General features: G+C 43.4%; 1 protein-coding gene across 3 annotated transcripts in view; it reads left to right on the top strand.

Moving 5' to 3' along the window:
• Nucleotides 1-22,691, top strand: part of SFMBT2 (Scm like with four mbt domains 2) — an 819,725-nt gene that overhangs the window by 462,028 nt on the left and 335,006 nt on the right. For all 3 annotated transcript variants that reach the window (XM_085653540.1, XM_085653542.1, XM_085653541.1), the window contains 2 exons: nucleotides 9,022-9,268; nucleotides 13,284-13,381. In XM_085653540.1, coding sequence (XP_085509666.1) covers nucleotides 9,022-9,268; nucleotides 13,284-13,381 — 345 coding nt within the window. The remainder of the gene's footprint in view (nucleotides 1-9,021; nucleotides 9,269-13,283; nucleotides 13,382-22,691) is intronic.

The raw sequence follows: 22,691 nt of genomic DNA on the forward strand, positions 1-22,691 counted from the left end.
ATGTGAACAGCAGCTCAGTACTGCTGTTCAGGAGGGGGCGCAATTAAAGGTCAGGAGGGCCTCATGTGTCCCTCGGGCTGTACTTGAGTATCCGTGCTGTAGACGAAAATGTGGTAGTGCCAACACATCCAGACCACTTCCAAGCTCTCTTTCTCAGCTTGTGAGTATTATGTCTAGACCTTTGAAAGACTGTGATTGCCATAGGACATGATTTGTTGGTTGCCATCCCATATGTGAAGTTGCACAAGGATGGCTCCCATCCCCACTGGGTTCCAATGTCTGTGATTTCAGTACACAGTGCTGGGTTGAAGTAGGACATGTTGCTGACATCACTGACTTTTCTTTTGATCTTCTGGAATGATTTGTCGCACATGATGGTCCACCCGAATTTGCACCCTTTCATGGTGGGCTCCTGCAGTGCATTGCTGATGGTGGACTAGTCCTTTATGTATCTAGTGCATTAACTGGCTTTTCCCAGGAAGGACCTGATGTCATAGATGTCTTTAGGTCCTGGGATATCATTGAGGGCTTTAATTTAATCCAGATCTGGTTGCATTTCTTTGTCTGAAAAGAGGTGTCCATGGAATTTTAGCAACCTTTGTGGAACTTGCATTTGGACGCATTTAGTGTTAGATTTCCTTTCTTTGGTGCTTTGCACACTTGCTCTAGGATGTGGTCATGTTCCTCTGAGGTGTTCCTACACACAGGAATGTTGTTGCTGTAGTTTAGTGGATTTACAACTGAGCTGATGTCTCTGTGAATGGCTTCTTATCTGTGTATATGCCCGAAGTTTAGGCATTTGTAGCAAAATAGACCTAGATGGGTGGTCAATGTTGTGCTGAACTGTAAGTCTTCATGAAATTCCAGCTGGTTGCATCTTTGTTGACATCCTGCTTGGAGAATATTTATGCCCCATTCTGGAGTGTGATCATGTCTGCTAGATGTGACCCTGGGTGGCCTTCACATGGGAAAGCCCATGGGGTAGGGCCTTGCGAAATCTCAATGATGTCTACTCTTACAAGCTCTTTCAGTTCCTCAATGTCTTCTTGGAGGAGTAACAATGTCTTTCGGTGGTGCTGTGCTTCTGGATTGACACTTTCATTTAGGCATAGTTGTGTGGAGAAGTCCTTCATCTTTCCAAGTCTGATCAAGAGCTTCAGGTCTTTGCTTATGATAAGTAGTATGTCAGCTAGAATCAGTCCATCTATCACGTGAATTTCAGCATCAACCATGCAGTCTGAATATCTCAATTTTGTAGTGAACTTGCCAAGACACAGAAGGGACTTCTTGTCCATCTATGTTTAGACTTGAACATTGGCTTGCGATGAATTGGGTTTAGGCTTCATCTCGTGATATTTACCAATGCAGATGTAGTTCAGTGATGCACCAAAGTCTAGCATGAAACAAGCGGGCTGGCTTTCCATTAGGAGCTTTAGTCGCTTGTACTTTTTTGTTCCTTTGTCATCATGGGCGAGCATGGGTAGGTACTCATCACTATCTTGCATGTAAGTAGACCATAAACTGCTGGTTGAGCTGCTGGATGAGGCTCTCTATGATATTGTCTTCGTGTTTGAGCTAGCTTGTGACTGTGACAAGTTACTGCTCTTATCCCTGAAGGCTCTCTCATGGTGTCTCCTGTAGTGTTTCTTTGTTTTTGCCCCATTTCAGGTTCCTTTGCATACCCCTTCAAAATGATTGTCTTTGCTGCACTTTTAGCACTCCTGCTTAATGGCAGGACATGCACCTTCTTTGAGGAATGCTTGTCCACAGCAAAAGCATTTTCTTTTCTTGAGTGGACTGTGATGCACGCCCTTTCACCTTTGTCGCTCTTCAGATCTGGATCATCACATGTGTTTTTTGGTTGCTCTCTTGTGTGTATGGTCATGTAGCCAGAAAGGTTATCACTTTTCTTTCTTTCCTGCTTTGAATTTCTTCTCTTGAATTTCTACTTGATCATTTATATGTGTCAGTTCTTCAGTTTCTTTTAGGCTGCAGCTCTTTCTCAGCAAGTAATGTCAAAGCAATTCAGATTGACATCCATCTATGATCCTCATTCGAATGGCTCCTTCCTCTGAGAATTTGCTGAACTCGCAGTGCTTGATGAAGCGACATAGCCTCATGATGAAATCACCCATGGGTTCTTCCTTTTCTTGGGAGGCTTAGCGTTTGTAGTCAACATGCTTTTTTTAAATATAAATTTGGCTTCAAGGACTCCTCACACCCTCTGGTATGTGGCAAGCTGAACTAGCATCACTTCATTACTACATTAGTGATTTTGTCAGCAGCGGCCCGTGCAGGTAAGAGCAGTGGGCCAGGTGTGGGGGGGGGGGGGGTGATTTCGACAGACGAGGGAACATTAATTATTTATTTAATTTTCCCTCTTGGTCATCTGTCCAATCCCCCCCAACCCAGCCCCACCGCTCTTACCTGCATGGGCCACTCATGAAATGTGTTCGCTTCCTTGCCGACGAGGTTCTTTATTGTTGATAGGATTTGCCTTTTGACTCTCTCTCTCCCAGTGCTTCAAAGAAGTTGTCAAAATTATACAGCCATTTTATCCATCTCAGTCCCATGCTGCTTCCTGACATTAGGATTAGCTGATCAGGGGGTTTGATATATGACACTGATTCTGGTTTTCTTTCAGTTGTCAGTCACCGCTTGCTGGCACTTGTTCTATTCTTTGGGTGTCTTCACTACTAATGACTGTCCTCTGGTTTGGGTTGCCTGATTTGAATATGATGCTTGCTTCCTCTGAATGGGGTGCCTGTTTTGTTATTGTTAGTCGAATTTCTATAGCGCATGGCTACCCGAAGGCCTCCCAGCACTGGCAGCGACTACGGACAGACAATGTGAGGGCTAGTGGGAAGAGTTTTGGAAAAGCCAGGTTTTAAGGCACTTCCGAAAGTCAAAATGGTTCTCTTCTAAGCGGAGATGAGAAGGAAGAGCATTCCACAGTTTGGCAACATTATAGGAGAAGAAACAGCCCCCTCCTCTCACCTGTTGAATTCTAGGTACTGAAGCGAGGCCAAGGTGAGTTGATCGTAGGCATCTATTAGGACAGTATGGAGAAATAATATTCCGATTGATAGAGGGCCCACTCCCCCACAAGGACTTGTGGGCTTTGCATAGAGTTTTAAATGTTATTCTCTCCATAACTGGGAGCGAATGTAGGGCTTTAAGCGCAGGTGAAGCGGATTGACTGTTAGGAATTTTAAAGAACAGGCGTACTGCACAGTTTTGAATAATTTGTAGCTTGTTAGTGGTAGAACGGGGGCCCCTACATGTAGGGCATTTCCATAGTCCAGGTGGGAGAGACTTAAGTCCTGGACCATGAGTCTCCTTGCCGCGAAGGGAAGAAGAGGGAGGACCTTCTGAAGCATCCTGAGGATGCCATAGTACGTAGTGGCCAGCTTCATTGCCCTATGATCGAATTTGAGGGACTTGTCCAACCATATGCCTAAGCTTCTGATCTGGGTTTTGGGGTAGGAGCAGGACCAAGACAGTTTGGCCAAGCCGATCCAAGATTGGTGATGGAAGGGTTGCCCAGAAACATAAGCTCAGTCTTCTCTCCATTGAGTTTAAGGCAGGAGAGTTCCATATACTTAGCCACTTTTTCTAGACAAGGACCCAAATGGGAAGCCGAATGCGCAGAATGATTAACGCCACCACTAGTTGCCCACTAGTTGCGTATCATCAGCATACGTAACTATCTAGATATCATGTGGGAGGACTAAATCAGCAAGGGGACTCATGTGTACATTAAACAATGTTTGGCTAAGGAATGATCCCTGGGGTACCCCACCGCTGAGTGGCACTCTCTTAGAGGTAATGCCGCCTTGGAAGACTTGGAAAGTCCTGTCATCCAAGAAGGACTGCAGCCAGGAGACAGCATCCCCTGAGACTCCAACATTCCTCAGTCTATTAATTAGGGTGGCGTGGTCAACAGTGTTGAATGTGGCACTGAAATCCAGAAGAATGATTGCCTCTGTGCCTCTTCGGTCTAAAATCTTTTTGGACTCTTTGACCACAGATAGAATGGTGGTTTCTGTTCCATGTTTAGGTCAGAATCCCGTTTGGGAGGAGTGCAAAAGTTTGTTAGTCTTTAAAAACGAGGAAAGGGTCAAATTAATGTGCTTCTCAAGGATCTTGCTGATCCCAGGAAGAAGGGAAACAGGCCGATAATTTCCCATAACGTCAGGGTCTAAAGTAGGCTTCTTCAGCACAGCCCCTACCATGGCATGTTTCCAGGATAGTGGCACTGAGCCAGTGGAGAATAGAGAATAGCTGGAAAGACTACCTCCGCAGCCTGGCTCAGAATGTCGGGGCTGCTGGATCGCATGGGAGACAATTTTTACAAGTGCTGAAATGTTTTTTAGGGTGTCCATGTTCATCAAGGGGATTTCTTCGAGCAAATCCTCAGAAGGAAAAGGGTCCATGTCCCTAAAAAGATGAATACTGGAGCAAGAAGAATGGGGAAAGGTGTTCTATATATATCCTGCACTTTTTTGTGGAAGAACTCTGCTAGTTCATCACATCTAGTGGGGGAAATTTCCTGAGACCTATCTGGGGAGGGCTGCTTGAGAAGACTCTTAGCAATACAGAAAATCTCCCATGGGGTATTAGATGCTAGATTAATTTGTCCTCATAGTAGCAGGCTTGTGCTTTTTTAACTTCTCATTGAGAGACTTTAAGGGGGTTCCTATACTTCTGCTTATTAAGTACATTATAGACCCTTCTCCATTTCTTTTTGAGTCTTTTGCAGGCTTGTTTATATTCCAGGAGCTGATGGGAATACCACGGGAGGAGGTTTCTCTAGCTTTTTTGTGGCTGATTTTCTTTGAGATGACTTGGTCCAAGGAAGCCTCAATCCGGTGATTACATTTTTTGTTGGACAACATAGGATTAGAATCAAACTTGGGTATAGTGTCTTTTAGAACTAATGTCCAAGGTCCTAGGGGAGCTTAGACAAAGGACAATCCCACCTACTGACAGTCCCAGTTGGTAAAGATTGTCTCGGGATGATCCAGAATAGAGGTATCAAAAAAGGGTCTGACCATGACAGGGGAATGGGATTGCCCACTATGAGGTCGATATTGTTTGTAAAGATTAGGTCTAGAAGATGACCTTTGGAATGGGTAGAGCCAGGGACTATCTGCTTAAACTGGATGGCTAGTGAGTACTGGACTAGAGCAAGAGCAGTTGAATTGGAAGGGTCGTCCAAATGTAAATTAAAAACACCTAAAAGAGTGAAGTTAGAGAGGGAGCTAGCCAAGTTAGTGATAATTTCTGGTTGCTGTTTAAAAAATTGACCACATGTGAAGGACGGGCCCTCTAAGGGTCACGCGGGTACTAATGACCACCTGCTATGACTTCCCAAGCGAAGAGTTGGTCAGGCAGTAGAGAATTAGCACAAGCATTTATTACCATTACTCTGCAGACGAGTCCGTCATGACCGGCACCCTGGAATGGCTGGAGAGGGACCCACTTCCCAACATTCACTAATACAAGATAAACCCTTCAAGAGACTTAGCCACACCCTTGGTGGAAAAGTACTGGCCTGAGCCGGACACGGACACGGTCAAAGAAGGCACAGAGGGATGAGCTAACACCTGCCAGATGGGTACACTATCAGCGGCCCAAGGCCACTGTTGTAGGTCTCAGCGCCTCTAAACCTGGGAGCAGGACGACATCTATACAATGGAATGCAGAGCAGAATAATCATACTGTTAGCAAGTCAAATTGCAACCTTGAGCATGAACAGAAAATATAACGAGATGCAATGTTCTGCTGAGACAAGCGATTCTGAATTCTAAGGCCTAACATGAGCACGACACATGCAGTCTAATAGGAATTGCAAAATATCTCAAATGGCTAATGGGGCCTACACACTGCGAGAAATACTGAACGGGCCACTGAATGTGAGCATCAATACATGTAATTTAGCCACACACTGCTAATCTAAAACAGCACGACAAAGGCATCATGGAAACTGGAATTTTAAATCTAACATATGTTCCTGGCAGGCGACATGTTAAAATACCTGAGAAAGTGTGAGTAGGTGAGAAGGTGATTGTGAATGAGAAGTTTTCGCAATCGGGTAGAAGGTTGGGTTCGATCCTACATTTGAACAGATTTTTAAGCATGATGGCAATGCAACCCCCCTTCCCTTTTTCGCGATCTTTCCTCTGATTGTAATAACCAGGTGGGAGAGCCTGTACAAAGTCAGGCTCAGAATCCTTATTAATCCATGTTTCGGTTAAAAACAGGGCATCGGGGAGTTCCTCTTCTAGGAGAATGAAGAGTTCAGCGGAGTGTTTAGGTTTGGATCTACAATTTACTAAGAACATTTTGTAAGGTGCACTCTGTAGCACAGGACTAGTTTTAGGGTCAGAGCATAGCTCAAAGGAGCAACCGGTACATTTAAAATCCCCCTTACCTAGATGCATAGAGTGTAGACATTTTTCCTTAGCTGATCCCCTCATACGTAGTAGTTGATCAGAGGAATAAGTGTAGATGTTTCCAGAAAAACAGGCAGGGGAAGTGACAAGATAGCAGCCTTGTGATGTTATTGCCAGACTTAAATATGGCGCTAGACTGACCCTTTCTTGTTAATTAAGTAGGTTTTTCTGCATGTCTTTAAAATGACCATATATTCCTCTAACATGGGCCGCCTGTCTTAAAGATGGTTGCCCCTTGATGGTGGTGTCTGACTTTAAGACGGTACTCAAGTGGCCCTCCTTGTTGCTTGAGGGGTATTTTTTCTTGTTTGCTTGTATTTTTTTGAACGAATGATTTGTGCTAGATCTATAAAATGTTTTGCATTCTGGCTTGGTCTTGGGACTTGAGTGGGGCCACGGTTCCTGTATTGTGTTACGTAGTCACTCCTGTTCACTATTTCCCATGGATGTGCATGCCACATGGTATTTTGCAGGCTTTTTCTACCCATCCTTCCCTCTTTGAGAATTGTAGTGGGCTCAGCAGTGCTATAGAGTATAATTTAATGCAGTTTGAGAGCAGTGTGGTCATGCTCGCCTCTTTGAAGCCGAACGGTCACCCTCACTTTCTCATCAGGTATACTGTGGTGTGACGCTCTTCACTTGCCTTCTTTTGAAGTCGGACCTTGTTGTGGTTCTCAGTCGCACTCACTTTTGTAGGCTGATTCTTCCCTTTTGTTTATTGTGCTTTCTGCTGTGCGAGTTTTCAAATGATCCCACCTTCATCACAATCTGTAGAATCATGACCAGAAGGGAAGCTGGCAGTATCTTTGAGCTGGTTCTATTTGATGAAGTCCCTATTAGACACAATAATGCTGATGCAGTAGCTAGTCCCCTATAAGTGCTACCCCATCCTCTTACAATCTCCAAGTGACCCATTACTCCACATCCTCTGTGCTCTGTCCATCCCATAAATCAGGTGTTGCAGTCTTTTGTACCCTCAAACTGCTCTGCTCCTCTTGCTGGTGTTGCATGACGGCAACATAACGGAACCATTTGTTTTTAAGGTCAATTTAGGGTGGAGGTTGGCAAATCCTGTCTGTGTAACGAGGCAAAACTCACAATGTAAGGACTGTGAGGAGGAAGTCGGGACTCTGAGCAATGAAGATTGCAGATCATTGGCGGGTGGCATCTATGGGGGGGAGGGGGTGCGAACGTGAAAATAATATGTAAGAAAAAAGCTAACCTACCTGAAGATGAACACAACATCCTCCGCTCTGGACCTCTTCTTCCTGGAACTGGATACTGCAACTCCCTCGGCCAATCCTGGTGCTGCTCTCCTGCAGCATGAGAGCAGCACCCTGATTGGAGGGAGCAGCCTCTTGGCGCTCCACACCGCTCTGGAGCCCTGCACTTGCTCTAGCCCAGCTGTCTTATGACAGTTGGGTTACAGATGTGTAAAGTGCACATGTGTGGCTGACCGTCGCAAGATGGCTGGCCAAAAAGACCTGCACACTTTAAACAGTTCATATGCCGCCCACACTCCTCCCTGCTGATGTCACTCAGCAGGCCCGCCCCGTCCTGACACTCTGGGACGAGGGATGAAAAATAAAATGGTAATTATTACATTTTATTTTTCATTTCTGGGGATTTGGGAGTAATTTAAGTGGGGCGACACCCCTCCGCTCCAACGGGGGAGTTGCCACTGTTGAAGATAAGTAATCAAGAACTCCTTGGTTGCCAGACAACTGTCTTAAGTTCACCTTTGATGATGTTCAAGGTAATCCTAGGTTCTTATTCTGATGGGCTGTGTACCTCCAGCCCAGCTTGTGATGAGTCATTCTTGTCAAGATGTGTCAGAAGTGTGCCTTTTTTAATGCAGCCGGCTAGGCATATCAGGCATTCTTTAAAGCCCCCAGGTATCAACCTGGTGCAAACATGGGATTAAGCTGCCTCTAGCCTCTCTCCCTACGCAGTACACACGCGGGCGCGCATTGCTTTGCCTATATTGACGTTGCAGAACTCCTACATAGAGTGCTGTCCAGGCTGCATCAAATGAAGGTGTTTACTGGCTGCTCCCACATTCACCAATGTGTGCTGCTTTGCATTTAGCATGAATCCCACAGCAGGTAAGCAGCTGATAAGAGTAGGTTAATTGGGGAATTCATTACAGGTATTTTAAATCAATAAAAGACATATTTGTTCACGTTAACCTTAAGGGATTTTCAAAACAGGATTAAACATGTTTAACATGCTCAGAAAACATGCAATTAATAATTAAGCAGCTTTATGTCTCAGTAGTTTGAAGAGCTGCCTTTGTACCTCATTCACATCACAGCAATCATCATGCACAGGCTGCGTTCCTTCCCTGTAGAGCAGATCAGAGGTGTGTATTGTTTTGCTTTTGTCCCTCTCCCCATTATTTTACTAATTTACCACTGCTACTCATGCGGCATTTAATCGCCCTCTCTCTTCATTGAAAGAGATGCATTTTTATATAATGTGCTGTGTGATGTAGCATTTCATTGGACTGAAGAACGAAATCAAATAAAGTGTGACCTGTGGCGTCTGTATTTTGTCCAAACAGCCCCTGCGAGGGAAGAACTCTGTGGACCTCGTCACTGTCGGCTGCCTCATGGAGCTGCAGGATGCCCGGCAGCCCTTCCAGTACTGGCCCGTCAGTGTGACGCAGAACGTTGGGGGGAGGCTGCGCCTTCGGTACGTGGGCTTGGAGGAGGCGGGCGCCCATGACCAGTGGCTCTTTTACCTGGATTGTAGACTTCGGCCAGTCGGCTGGGGCGAGGAGAACAATTACAAGATGGAGCCCCCTTCAGGTAAAGAGAATCTCAGCAGAATGATCTCTCTCATGCGCAGATATTCCTGAATGTATTTATGACTGGCCATTGATTGTTCAGCAGACATGTTTATTGGTACAAGTCAGATTGGCACTCACTGCTGAGATCTGTGGCCGACCTGTGGGTCAGCAGACTAAATGCACAGACCACACACTCAGCTAGATGCTTTAGGCCTCATGCACAAAATGGTTTGCTTTCAAAATGCCACTGCAACTCACTTTGCATATGCAAAGAATCACTTCACAGTGCACAAAAGCGATTTGCAATCTGTATTATGAACTGCAAAGTGCACATATCGGGGGAGATTTACTAAGATTTTGCGCCATGTTTGTGTCACAAAAGTGATGCAAAACGGCGCGAAATCTTTTTTTCCAAATTAACTTTCCAGCGCTAAACTTGTTTAGCGCTGGAAATAACGCAAAAGTAAAGCGACGCAGCGCATTGCGCTGCATTGCATTACTTTGTGACAGGGGTGCGTTCCAAGGGTGGTGCATGGGTGTTCCCATGCAATACCCAAGGTTTCTCACTCTAAAACAAATTTACTAAAAACAGTAGATTTGGTTTAGCGTGAAAAAATTGCGCCCTTGTCAACTAGGCGCAAGAAAGGAGAAATGCTTTCATTTCTCCTTCCTTTTTCGACTTCGCATACGTGCTGCGCTGTGCAGCATGTATGCAAAGTGGGAAAAGTTTTGCATCGTGCCTAGCATAGTATTTTGTACTGGAAGGTTACCCTTCCTGTACAAAATCTATATTGCACTCATGCACACACCGTAGCGCTAAGGTGTGTGCCTGTCGCACGGCAGCCGAAATCAGCGCCGGCGCAAGGGAAAGGGGAGGAGAGAGCCAAATCTTTGAAAATATGGTGCTCTCCTGCTCCCTCCCTGTCGCGCAACGCAGTGCAACTTCGCAGGGGGCTGTGCTGCGTTGCGTGAAGATTTTGTAAATCTCCTCCTTCAAAATCTTCTGAGTTGCGCAGAAAATGGAGCAGCACTAATGCTTGCTACCACTTTTGCAGCTGCAAAGCCCGGGTTGGTTAGCGCCTGCCAAAGATTGGTGCTCCTAACCCTCGGACAGTATTCAAAAGATTACACTGTGCTTGTGCAGGCTGGGGGCATCTGCGGGAGCAGAGAGTGTGCCATCGGAACGCTGCATGCTTTCCCCAATGTAAAATTCACGGTGCACCACTTTTTATGGCATGGCTCCCCATGCTTCTTCAAGGGTCAGAGGTCATAATGCAAGTACATTACGATTGCAAATGCTGGGACAGAGATCTGCTGTCCCATGTAGGCCTCTGTTAGCATTTTCACCCTACTTACTGAGCATTGAAAATAGTCAATCTCAACTAAAGATAGCCGCCCAAGTAGCGCCTGCACACTGAAAGGAAAGGGAGGCAGAAAGCTAGAGACAACGCATGTTCAGAAAGGGAGGGTGGCCATGGGGCCCAACATAGAGAAGACATCACCTCATGCACAAGAAATCTTCAAACTGCTACATCCATAATACGAGGGGCCAATAAAAAACAAATCCCAAACCTTTTCTAATAGACCTAGTGGCATGTGCCACTGCTGAAGACATGATAATAATGCATGCAATATTTGAAATGAAGGCAACTCTTACCATAGTCTTTAAGTGTTTGGTGGATTTTAAACTAGAAGGTTCGGAATAAGCCTGGAAAAAAGTATTGCTCCTGATTCGTTGCTAAGGAGGGGGTTGCAGTCCCCCAATTTTAGACAAAAGAACTGGGGCCAACATGTAAAACTAACAGCAAAAGCTACGAATACAAAATGTTGCCTTTATTTGTTATTTATTTTTGTGGTATGTTTATTCAACATCGCAATTCTGACTTTCAAGCAAATCATCGTGTTTTTGACCCTACAGAAATACTAATTTTGGAACAATTTAGAAGGAAAAAAACAGCCGAAGCAATTTCCATCACTGATGACAGCAGTTCCGTGATCGAAGAGAGCGCATCAATGTTCTCTGAGAGTACTCTCCTATTTACACGGATTCACAGAAAAAATAAAAAAATGTCCATGGATCCCTCTAGTATTGCATTTGATTTTCTAGCCATACCCTGAGCACCTGAGCACCTGTACCCTGATCATACTGGTGACTGGGTATTTGGTTTCTTGTGGCAGCCTTTGTGGCTCGAGGGTTGGCTGAAGCATATTGATTATGGATTCGATACTCCAGAATCCTCTTTTCATAAGTTGCAGGTTTTACTTCTACCCACCCGCAAGCATGGCAGTGTTTTGGACATCAGACGGATGAAGGGCTCAGTATTCAAACCTGCAACTCCAGGCTACTCTGAGGTCTCAGTAGATAATGATTACCCTGCTGAGCCGTCATGCTGTAGCTTAAAGCTGTTCCTGGTGCACCTCATGAGCAATGTCAAAAAATCACCCTGTGATGTCCCAGGGGGAAAAATGTGTTTAGTTGTTTGGCTTCACAATACCCTTATTTTTTAGGTCAATTTAGGGCCGATTTAGAGGGTAGCTTACCAGTTACTCCATCACAAACTTGACGTATATCCCGTCCGCCGTTTTACAAATGCATGAGATTCTATGGCACTTGGCAGGCGGGAGATCCTTCACGTTTGTGATAAATTAGCCCTCCTCCAAACTCTAAATCAAGCCCTTAGCTCTTAGTAGTGTTCCTGGAAGTCATTATAAGAGCAACTGCAACATTTGCAGAACTTGGACTAGTGCTTCGCTGGAGATTTATAACAGTTAAACATCCATACACAGCTCTCCCAACTGGCCAGAGCGTATGATTTAAAAGAAAAGTTGTGTTACCCAAGAGCCAATGGGCCTTTGGAAGATTTTTAGACAACTCAGTTTTGCTGGATTGTGTTGCTGCAGTGAGAGCACAGTGAAACACATGGTGGGTATTGTAGATTTGTTGTGTTATAAGCAGGCCACTGGAGTTATGCGGCAGGGAAAAAACAAATATATAACAGGGTTGGCTAAATTATGCGGCAAGAAAAGGCAATTTATGTGACCTAATAATGCAGCACATTTTGTGATAGTTTTACTTCATAATTTTTATAATTTTTCACACATTAGCACAGTCTAGCCAAACGTTTCACCTCTTTAGTACCAGTTTAACATCCAAATACAGCAGTTATCAACTGTTGATGGCCAGTCAACCTTTGCATAGGGCCTTCCGTTGTGCAGAAACTCGGTTTGCCCAGATTTTAGTATCGTTTGGTCTGGTTGAGCTAGAAACCGTTTTTTTGCAAATCCATAACTATGCAGTAAACGCTGCGGCTGCAGAATCGCATCATGACCATGGCCCTGGTTACCTATTGCTCTCATCCAGTGTCAATCTCCTCTTGCCATTCAAATTCTCAGATCAGCCATATTGCAGAATTCAAAGATCAGTTGTGATTGTGCTGCAGAATGTATATGGGGCATGCAGGGAGGAGCTACTGTTGAAAAATGCTGCCTCCATGGATATCATGACATTGCCTGATGCGACAGTCCCAGCAGGTTCCATCTGATGCTCCACATATTCAAACAACGGCTTCAATAAGGCGCATTTGCTGCAATTCATGACAAAGTTGATTTTAATTTGAAAATGAAATGTGTAGTAGTAATGTCATAAAGTGCATATATAACAGATACATAAAAAACAGATATATAGTGCTTCATTGTTCATGCCGTTTCAAAGCGCTGTAAATTACTGTTGTAGTGCCCAATGAAACGGTACTCAGTGTATCAATCTCTGAAGGATACTACATTGGACTGCCCTGTCTAGGCTTCGCACTCATCCTTCAGATCACAGCACAGCACTGCGGCAACATGTCAGCAGGAATCTTTGTCAATAGAGCCACTGTGCCAGCCAACTCCGAACTATTCATACATTGTAAAGAAATCTCTTCTGTCATGTCGCATATAGATATTATCCAGAGGGGGATATGTGCACTTCTTTATGTCCACACACATTCTGCAAGTGGTTTCCCTTGACACCCCATCTGCTGTTTTTGTTTTAGACATCTGCTGTTTAAAGAGCACGTCTGAGTGGAAATGTGCTCTGGAGAAGTCCCTGAATGATGCAGCGAAGTGTCCTCTTCCAGTGGAAGCGTTTAAGGTGAGTGGGATTTTGGAGCAGTTCACATTCACAAAGCTCGAAGTCTGCTATCTGTGGCAGGGGAATAACGCAAAATGGAGGGGCCTCCCTGCAGAATCTGATGAAGGGGCCCCAAATCGCGAATATTTAACAGATATGGACATGTTTGGGGGGCCCGCTACAGCTCAGGCCCTGCAGGGGCTTTCGTTACTGCCCTGAACTTTGTATTCTGTCAATATGCAGGTTAGCTCCCACCATATGAGCAGTATAAGAGTGTGCTTTATTTAGAATGCTTCATTTAGCAGAATCTTGACAAAGTTTGAATATTGGCCTTACATTTTTATCAGTACGGAGGCCTAATTCAGTATGTAAAATGCTCAGAATTCAGACGGCATTACAACATTGTTTCAAGGGGACTGTCTGTTTTGACGAATTAGACACCAGCATTCTGACACCAGTGGTGGCTCCTATGTAATGGCGGAGGAGCATCGCCCCACTCACCAGTCAGTCACAGAAAAATAAAATGATAATAAAACAATATCACTTTATTTTTCTGTGACTGGCTGGCATGTCTAGGTAGGGCGTGGTGGAGGCGGCCCATGAAAGGGAGGAGTGGTGGGCATTTACAAGTGCGCATGTAAGTTTGGCCTGCCGTCTTAGGTCAGCCAAACAGACAAGCGCACTTCTTTTTCTCCAACCCAGCTGTGTTCACAGCTGGGTTGGAGAAGAGCCACAGGCTCCCCGGCAGTGTCTGAGCAGCATCCCAGGCCACTCAGACCAATCCTGGCACTGAGAGCTGCATCAGGATTGGCTGGGGAGCCTGTGCCTTGCCAGAGACTGCTGGGATTGAAGGATCGAGGCGACCATCGGCATCTCAGGCAGTGGCAGCAGAAGGTAAACATTTTTAAATCATTATTATCCCCTAAAATCCACCCCCGCACCAGTCCCTCACCCTCTAGCTTTTGTTTTGTGGTGGACACCAGTATCTGACACTACAGTAAACTCCACTGGAGAAAATGCTCTACTAAAAGAATTAAGCGTTCTTCTTGCTCTGGTCCTTTTGAATGTATGGTATGTCTCTAAATTTTGGTATCAAAGATTTACTAAAAGAACTGAGGCTTGGAATGACCGTAAGTTCACCAGGACATTGTTTCTTGGGAAGGGGTGATTCATATCAAGAAGGTAGGCTACGAGAATATAATTTGGCATAAATATTGTGTCCTAAATATAATTGACAAATTTATTGGCTCATTAGAGTTAATAGAAAATCTTCATACAGTTGGATATTTATGGGAATTATATTTAAGACAAGATCTTTATCAGGTGATATTTCTGGGTGGGAAACGGTCATATCACACAATTCCTCCATTTTGAATGACTGTGTGGTATATTTGAGTGGGCTGCCAAAGTGAACGGGCATTCTGAGAATGTAGGGGTGATTCTGCTACGTAGCTAGAAGCTAGGCTGTTGATGTATTGACATTTCAAGATGAGGCCAAGGATTCTTCTGAGTTCTTGTCACTATAACTGGTGGCATGCCACCTTATAAAATGAGGTTCCAGACCGCTGTGCCATAATGTGCGGCGGGGATTCAGGTCGTATTAATTCCTTGGCTGTCAGTTCTTCTTTAAATGGTGGCCATCTTGGTGCCATGCTCTCTTGCACGCCCAAAAGATGTGTTTTTCAGGCTCTACTCCTAAAAGCCTTAATGGAACCTTAACAAATATTGGTTATTAGTAACTTTTCTTATAGTGACCTTTTAACTAATGTTCACCCCAAACTGAATTATCCATGGTTCTTACCCTTGTTTATTTCTTAGGAATAATTGTTGATAACACATAAGATGCCTCACGTCAAGTTGTAGTGGGATGAGTCAACCGACAAGAAAAAACGTGTCAAAAATGAATACTGGTGGTAACAGGACAAAAGAGACAACAAGTCAAACAGTTACAGAAGCTCATTATATGAAATAAAAATATCACTGGTAAAATAAAAGATGGTAGAAAAGGAACACAAACAGAAGGGAAAAGAAAAATAATGAAGGCCCAGTTAAAAAAGAAAAACTAAAAATACTGTCCACTACTAAATTAGGTGCAGGAAAATTCTAGTGTGGAGAGATATGTATTAGAAAGCTATTGAACTGAAAGTCGAAACAGTTCCATAAAGAGGGCATAGGAGCAGAGAATGCTTGCAACCTACCTAAATCTGGGATTTTACAACCGAAAGAGATAGATACTTCTAAAGTAATTTTGAGCTTAAAACACTGGCTCCTTTGATGAAGAGTTGCGCAGTACTTCAGCACAACCAAAATGAAACTGAAAGTGAAGTGAAAGCCAATGAGGATAAAATAAAATAGGGGTGATGTAACTGCATTATCGGGGAGTGTATATGAGAAGTTCAGAAGAGTGTTTGAAGTGGCACCTGAGTAGAGGAGAGAAGAGCAGAAAAAATACCATTCCAATCACCCATCCTGGAGAGCACAAACAATGTATGTAGAGCGGGGGATGGAGCACCACGCCTCCACGTAGCGGCAGGTGATCCCGTGACCTGAGACCCGGATCCCGCCCCCAGGCTCTAACGGCAATGGCGATGGTGATGGAAACTCGGCGTTCATGCTGAGAAGCAGATGGGCTCCCGCTTCGGAGATGCAGCGATGCGAAGATGAACATAGCTGTCAGGAGCCGCGCTAAGATGTAACAGGAGCTCATTAAACAAAATCTCGGCGCTCCGGCTCCCGGTTTGCAGTTCTGTAGCTCTACTGCTCCAGCTGATACACGGAGGCGGTGGGGGCATTGAGGACACTGTCTGCGGATGGAATGATCTACGGCTGTTTCTACAAGATCGAAATAAGGCGAAGATAAAAAAGGGTTAAAAGGAGTCAAGAAGCCATGGAATGGACATCGTGAACTGTGGTGAGAGGTGAGGAGTGGTGGTGGAAAAGGTTCGAGGTTGAAGGGGGCAGGAGGCTGGGAAACATGCCCGGTTGACAAAGAGAAAAGAGAGAAGAATTATTCTAAGGAAGAGGAGAATAAAAGACGCAAGTGGCACATATTAGATAGAAAGATACTTCGGCGTAAAAGGAGAGAAAAAGATGGGGAAACAATAAAAAGACTGCAATATCCCTAATAAGGCCACTAAGGAGACTATAGCCCGTCTAAAAAAAACTTGTCAGACCGTAGCAAAGAAAGTGATACTGCGTGGTGCTAAGGCTAAGGACGGGGGAGATAATCCTTTTTCACCAGGCGCAGAGATCACTTCAGAAAGCTCTGAAGAAGAATCTCTCATTAGCCGCTCTGCACCCTTGCAGGACGATGGACTCTTCGACCTGGTCTTACCCACTGTGGACACAGAGGCAGGCCTGCCTAAAACAATTATATCAGCCTCTATAGCGGCGATCTCAAATCTAGGATCTGATAAAAAAGAATCAAAGGAAATCAAGGAGTTTCCACTATTCACTAGTAAAGCCACCCCTAAACCTCATCATCCTTCACCCTCCTCCGGAGGTGTATCTACGCTTGGGCCGGCTGATATATCAGCTACAGAAAGGGGCATGGACAGAGCAGATAGTCTCCCCGGGATGTCGCAACAGATTATCGAAACATCTGGCTCAGTGGCTCTCCCACATCAACAACACAGTATTCAAATGAAGCAACCTCAACCGCAAGCTCAGCTTCAGCTTCAACCACGAACAGAGCAATCAGAGCAAAATCGGTCGACATCTAGTTCCATCAATTCGCCGAATATAATGGGTAAAGAAATACAGAATACTGACCATTCACTGCAGGAGCTACTTAATAAAAGCTGTGAGTTTATGACAGAGGTACCGGCACTTCCGCCTATAGGGATAGCGGTTGCCACTCCAATGGAAAGTAGGAGAGCTGTTCTAGCTGAGACTGTATCTTTACCCTCAACTTTCCTGAGCCAAGTAGATCCCAAGGCAGGAGAGGTAAATGATAGCATAAAAGGCATGAAAGACCAACTTACCAACGCTTGCCAGAGTGCTGAGATTAAGGAAACGTATCAATTAGACATCAAGGATATGTTAAACCTAATCCTCGAAGAAATACGGGACATGAAAAATACACAGCAAGCAGAGATTGCTGCTCTGCACGCAAGGTTGGGAAAGATGGAAGAGACAATGGCAGGGCTCCCGAATAGATTGCAGGAGGTGGAGTCACGGGTTTCAGTGATAGAGGACCAAGTGTCTATTGTTATGGGAGAGGTGAAAGAGGTAAAAAAAAAAGACACTCACTGTTGAAGCTAAACTGGAGGAACTTGAAAATTATTCTCGCAGATCGAACCTCAGAATTGTTGGGGTTCCGGAAGGGCTTGAAGGAGCCCAAACAATCCAGTGGGTGAGCTCATTCATTAAAAAGCAAGTCCTCCCAGAACATGATGGAGATCTCACAATAACAAGAGCTCATCGAGTCCCAGCACAACCCTTTCCCAACTCTACATATCCTAGAACAATACTACTAAACTTTGCAGACTACAGAATAAAGGAGAGAATTTTAGCAAAGGCGTTCCAGCAGAGACAGTTTACAGTTACGGAGACTTCTAAATGTAGAATATTCTCAGACATGACAGCAGCCGCTGCTCGGCGGAGAAAAGAATTTGTTAAAATTCTCCATCTATTTAAAGCTCATGGTGCCCAAGCTACAATTGCACACCAGTCTAAACTCAAAGTGCTGGTGAAAGGAAAGTTTTTTTTGTTTTCGGACCTGGAAGAGGCTCAGGCCCTGTTGAAGGAAATTTCAGAAGGATCTAGTAGATGTTGGTAGCCGGGAGGTAGATTGTAATAGATCCTGGGTGTGAGGCGGAAAAGTGTTGTTGCATACACCTGTGATTTTAAGGACAGGCCTGGGATTTAATATCACTGCTAGATTAAGTAGGGAGCTGAGCACACTCGGTTTTAAATCACTGGCAGGATTCAGGATAAAAAATAAATAAATAAATAAATATATGTATAAAAATGACAAAAAAGACAAAAAGAAATTAGAATGGGCGGGATCTGGGGATAAGGGCAAGCTCACCTTGGGTGTAACTCCAAGACGCCCATAAGGTTTTTGGGAGGGGTGCAATGTGGGCAGCGTGGCAGCTAGGGGGTTTCCCGCAAGGGATGGGCAAGTGGTAGGTGGTGGGGACAGGGAGGACCTCGGGTCAGTAGGGGGGGGTATAAAAGCAAAATAAAAATGAGCAGTAGCAGAGCAGAAGTAGAAAAGGTAAAATTAGTCAGGCTATGGTCGGTTAAGTTAGGCAGGCTATGGATACGATATGTTTCTCAAGTAGTTGGAGGAAGGGAGATTGAATTGTATAAGATATGACTAATTTGTGTAGTATATACTCTATAAATGTTAATGGGATCTTAAATAAGCAGAAATACGGGGGCCTTATTAGATGGCTTACCTCCCTGACACCTCAAGTCTTGTTTCTACAAGAAACACATCTAAAAACAAATTCCCCAAATCTATTCCTTCCTCGTTGGTTTTCACATGTTTTTTTTGCCTCTGCTGGATTGGCTTGTAGAGGAGTCGCTATATACTTCTGTAAAAACCTCACTTGGGAATTCGGCCAAATAGTAAGAGATCCTCAGGGCAGATGGATCTGGGTTGAAGCTAGATTAAAGGGTGCTAAATTCAATTTTGTGAACTATTATGCTCCTGTAATGGATGACAACGCAGTTTTACTTAAAATAGGGGAAACACTAAGGGGGATACCGGGGAAAATGATCTGGGGTGGGGATTTCAATTTTATCCAAAAATTAAAAAAGGATACCTCAAATAGGAAAAAAAAAGAGCTGAAACCCCAAACCAAAAAAGTGATAGAAGGCTTAATAGCAGAACATGTTTTAATAGATCCTTGGCGTGACGCTAATCCCCTTAAGATGGAGTATACCTGTTACTCTAATAAGTATAATACAGCATCGAGAATTGACTTTTTCTTAATAACGAAATCATTGGGGTATAATAATACAGAAATATTGACAAACCCTTTTTCGGATCACTCCCTAATCAAAGTGGAGATAAGAATTAATGAGGAGGTGAAACCAAGATCCAAGTGGCAGATGGATCGTCTCCTCTTGCAAGATATTCAGTGGGTGAATAATACGGGGGAATGGATCGAGGAATTTTTTAACAGAAATGAGAACACGGCAGATATATTCTCTGTATGGGGTGGGTTCAAGGCTGCCTTAAGGGGCCAAATAATAGCCTACTCCGCCGCTCAAACGAAACAGAGGAGAGAAAAAATCAATAATCTTCAACAGAATGTCGAAAAGGCAACAAAGGCAGTAAATAATCGGTCTGTGGCGTTAGAGGAGGATAAAAGGCATCTCATCAAAGTTAAATATGAATTAAAAGAATTTTTTATCATGGAAGAGATAGCTTGTTCTAGAGCTTACCAGCGACGGGTATATGAAGAGAACCAGTTGATCGGTAAAATGCTTGCTAGCTCTACTAAAACTAAGCAAGAGTCAGCAATGATCACTGAAATCTTTGACCCTAGAAATAATGGCCTTTTAACTGAAAAAGGAGAGATTGCACAAACATTCTTGGAACATTATACTAAATTATATGCAACCCAATACCAGGTTGGAGTAGACCAGATTAATCAATTTTATGAGGAGGTCGAGGTACCCAGTCTTACAAGAGAAATGGTAGAACAGCTCCACATGGATATATCCATAGAGGAAATAGAAAAGGCCATAGGATTAATTCCAGGGGCAAAAGCTTGTGGAGCGGATGGGCTCCCGATTGAGCTGTATAAAACTTTTAAGAAGACACTAACTCCCTTTCTAAGAAAAATATTTACTTATATTAAGCAGGATGGGAAGGTTCCCATAACTTTTAAGGAGTCTATCTTGATCAGCTTTGTTAAAAAGGGAAAGAGTGAAAAAGATGTTAACTCTTATAGACCAATCAGCCTTCTGAATGCAGATTTTAAAATATTAATGAAAATTTGGGCACAGCGCTTTACACCTATAGCACAAGCTTTAATTCATCCGGATCAGACTGGGTTTATTTTAGGTAGATCTATGTCAACGAATACCCGGTTTTTAATTCAGACCTTAGATTTTGTCACTGTAAATAAATTACCCACTTTTATCACGATGGTCGATGCCGAAAAAGCATTCGATCTAGTGAATTGGGAAGCTCTTTTTATCGTTTTATCAAAGTTTGGGTTCCCTAGTCAAATTATAAAAATGCTCAAGAATATATATCATGGAGCTCACGCCAGGCTGATTATTAATGGTGAATCAATTGGGGAAATAGAAATAAAACGAGGGACAAGGCAGAGATGCCCTCTGTCACCCATTTTGTTTACATTTTTTATAGAGCCATTGGCATGTAGAATTAGGGATAATCTTTTAATTAGAGCGCCCTTTGATGGGATGCCAAAAATGAAATTATTTGCAGATGACATAATTTTGTATTTGTATCCGGATGAAATGAACTGGAGCATGGTACTAGCGGAGTTTAGAAGATTTGAACAAATAGGGGGTTATAAAATAAATCAAAACAAAACAGAAATGTTAATATTGAATAATGATTATAACTTTTTACCCCCGAATTTAAAACCCCAGGCGCTGAAAACAGACCCAATAAGGTATTTAGGCATATATGTTTCCAACCAAGTTGATCAACTTTTTAGCCTGAATTATACGACAACGAAATGTAAGATCAAAAGCTTATTGGATAAGTGGTCTATTATACCATTGACTTTGATAGGCCGGGTTGGGCTTTTAAAAATGTCTATACTACCCTTATTAAATTTCTTATTTATCAATGTCCCTCTTAAGATAAATGTTAAGTTTTTTAAAGAAATCGATTCAATGTTTAGAGAATTTATATGGAATAATAAGATTTCTAGAGTCAAGCTCCCCACACTACAACTAGAAATAGATCAGGGAGGATTGGCTCTACCTAATATCCAAATCTATTATGAGGCTGCCTTACTGGACACAATTGCCCGTCTACTTGTTAGTAACGATTTGACAGAAAAAAAATTCTATGAAAAAATGCTTAGTGAGTCTGGAACACAACTATCAGTTTTTCTTAAAACAACCAAACTGCCAAAGAAATCCCGGTATAAGACATTACGCGACTTCTCCAAACGCCTTTTATGCTTTTTTAAACAAATTAATTCTTCTGGATACATTTTTCTAAATCTCGAAGAAAGTAGATTTTTAGGGCTGCAGATGCACTCTCTCCTTTTAACAAGATGGAAGGACAACGGTTTTTTCGAGCTGGGTAGTTTTTTTATAGCTCAAACCTTTATGTCCTGGGAACAGGTGGTAGCCAGATGTGGGAACCTGGAGAAGCCCGGATTCTTGGAATATTTACAGATCTCGCATCTGATGATATTTTACCAGATTGGGTACCAGGGGGACTTGCTAATGCACTTTATAAGATGAGATTGAAAGGTGTAGGAAACTGGTACTCTCTACTTTTAAAATTAAGGTCAGCTCCAATAGTTGAAACTTTTTTGGGAGAGATTACACAAGAAACAAATTGCAAGTTCTCCCATCAAGAATGGCAGCAGATTGCACTATTAGGTAGTAAAGCATTGAGAGCGGCCAATTTTAAAAGGATGGCCTTTCTTTCAAGGTGGATGGCATATTATACTCCAGCAGTATTAAACAAGCGCCATGCCGGGGTTGAAAATAACTGCTTTCGGTGCCAGGCCTTGGGAGAGGGGGACTGGCTTCATATTTGTTTTACATGCCCAAAACTCCAAACGTTCTGGAATAAAAAAAATTCAGCTATAAGCTATGCAATTGATAAAAATATTGATCCTGAGACAGAGGTGGCATTGTTTGGGATCTCTAGAGTAAGAGCTGACCTTGATAAAGCAGAAGCAACGTTCGTGGCTATTGGCACTGTAATAGCACGGTCATTGATTCTACAAAAGTGGAGAACAGAAGAGATCCCCACTTATTCGGAATGGCTAATTAAAATGTGGAGGACAAGGAGATATGAAGAAGCATATGCCAAGCGGGTAGGGGCAGTAAAAAAATTTACTTTGGTTTGGAGGTTTTTGGATAAGTATCAAGCTATATAGAACTTTAGTACGGGACTGGTTCAACACTTTAGCACCAAGCACTTTAGCATATTGCACTATATGAAAATTTGTAATTTTGCACAATCTATTGTGATTCGATGAAATAGATTAAAATATGGCGGGAAAGAAGGGTGGGGAAAAGCAATGCTTTTCCTACGGTGGATTGGAGGCCATTAGATAAATTGCTAGCAATATAAATTTGAAGTTGTGTTGAAAGTCTAAAAGTGATGCATACAGTATCAAGCTATATAGAATTTTAGTATGGTAATGGT

The sequence above is a fragment of the Triturus cristatus genome, chromosome 4_1 (assembly GCF_964204655.1).
Source record: "Triturus cristatus chromosome 4_1, aTriCri1.1, whole genome shotgun sequence".
Lineage (NCBI taxonomy): Eukaryota > Metazoa > Chordata > Amphibia > Caudata > Salamandridae > Triturus > Triturus cristatus.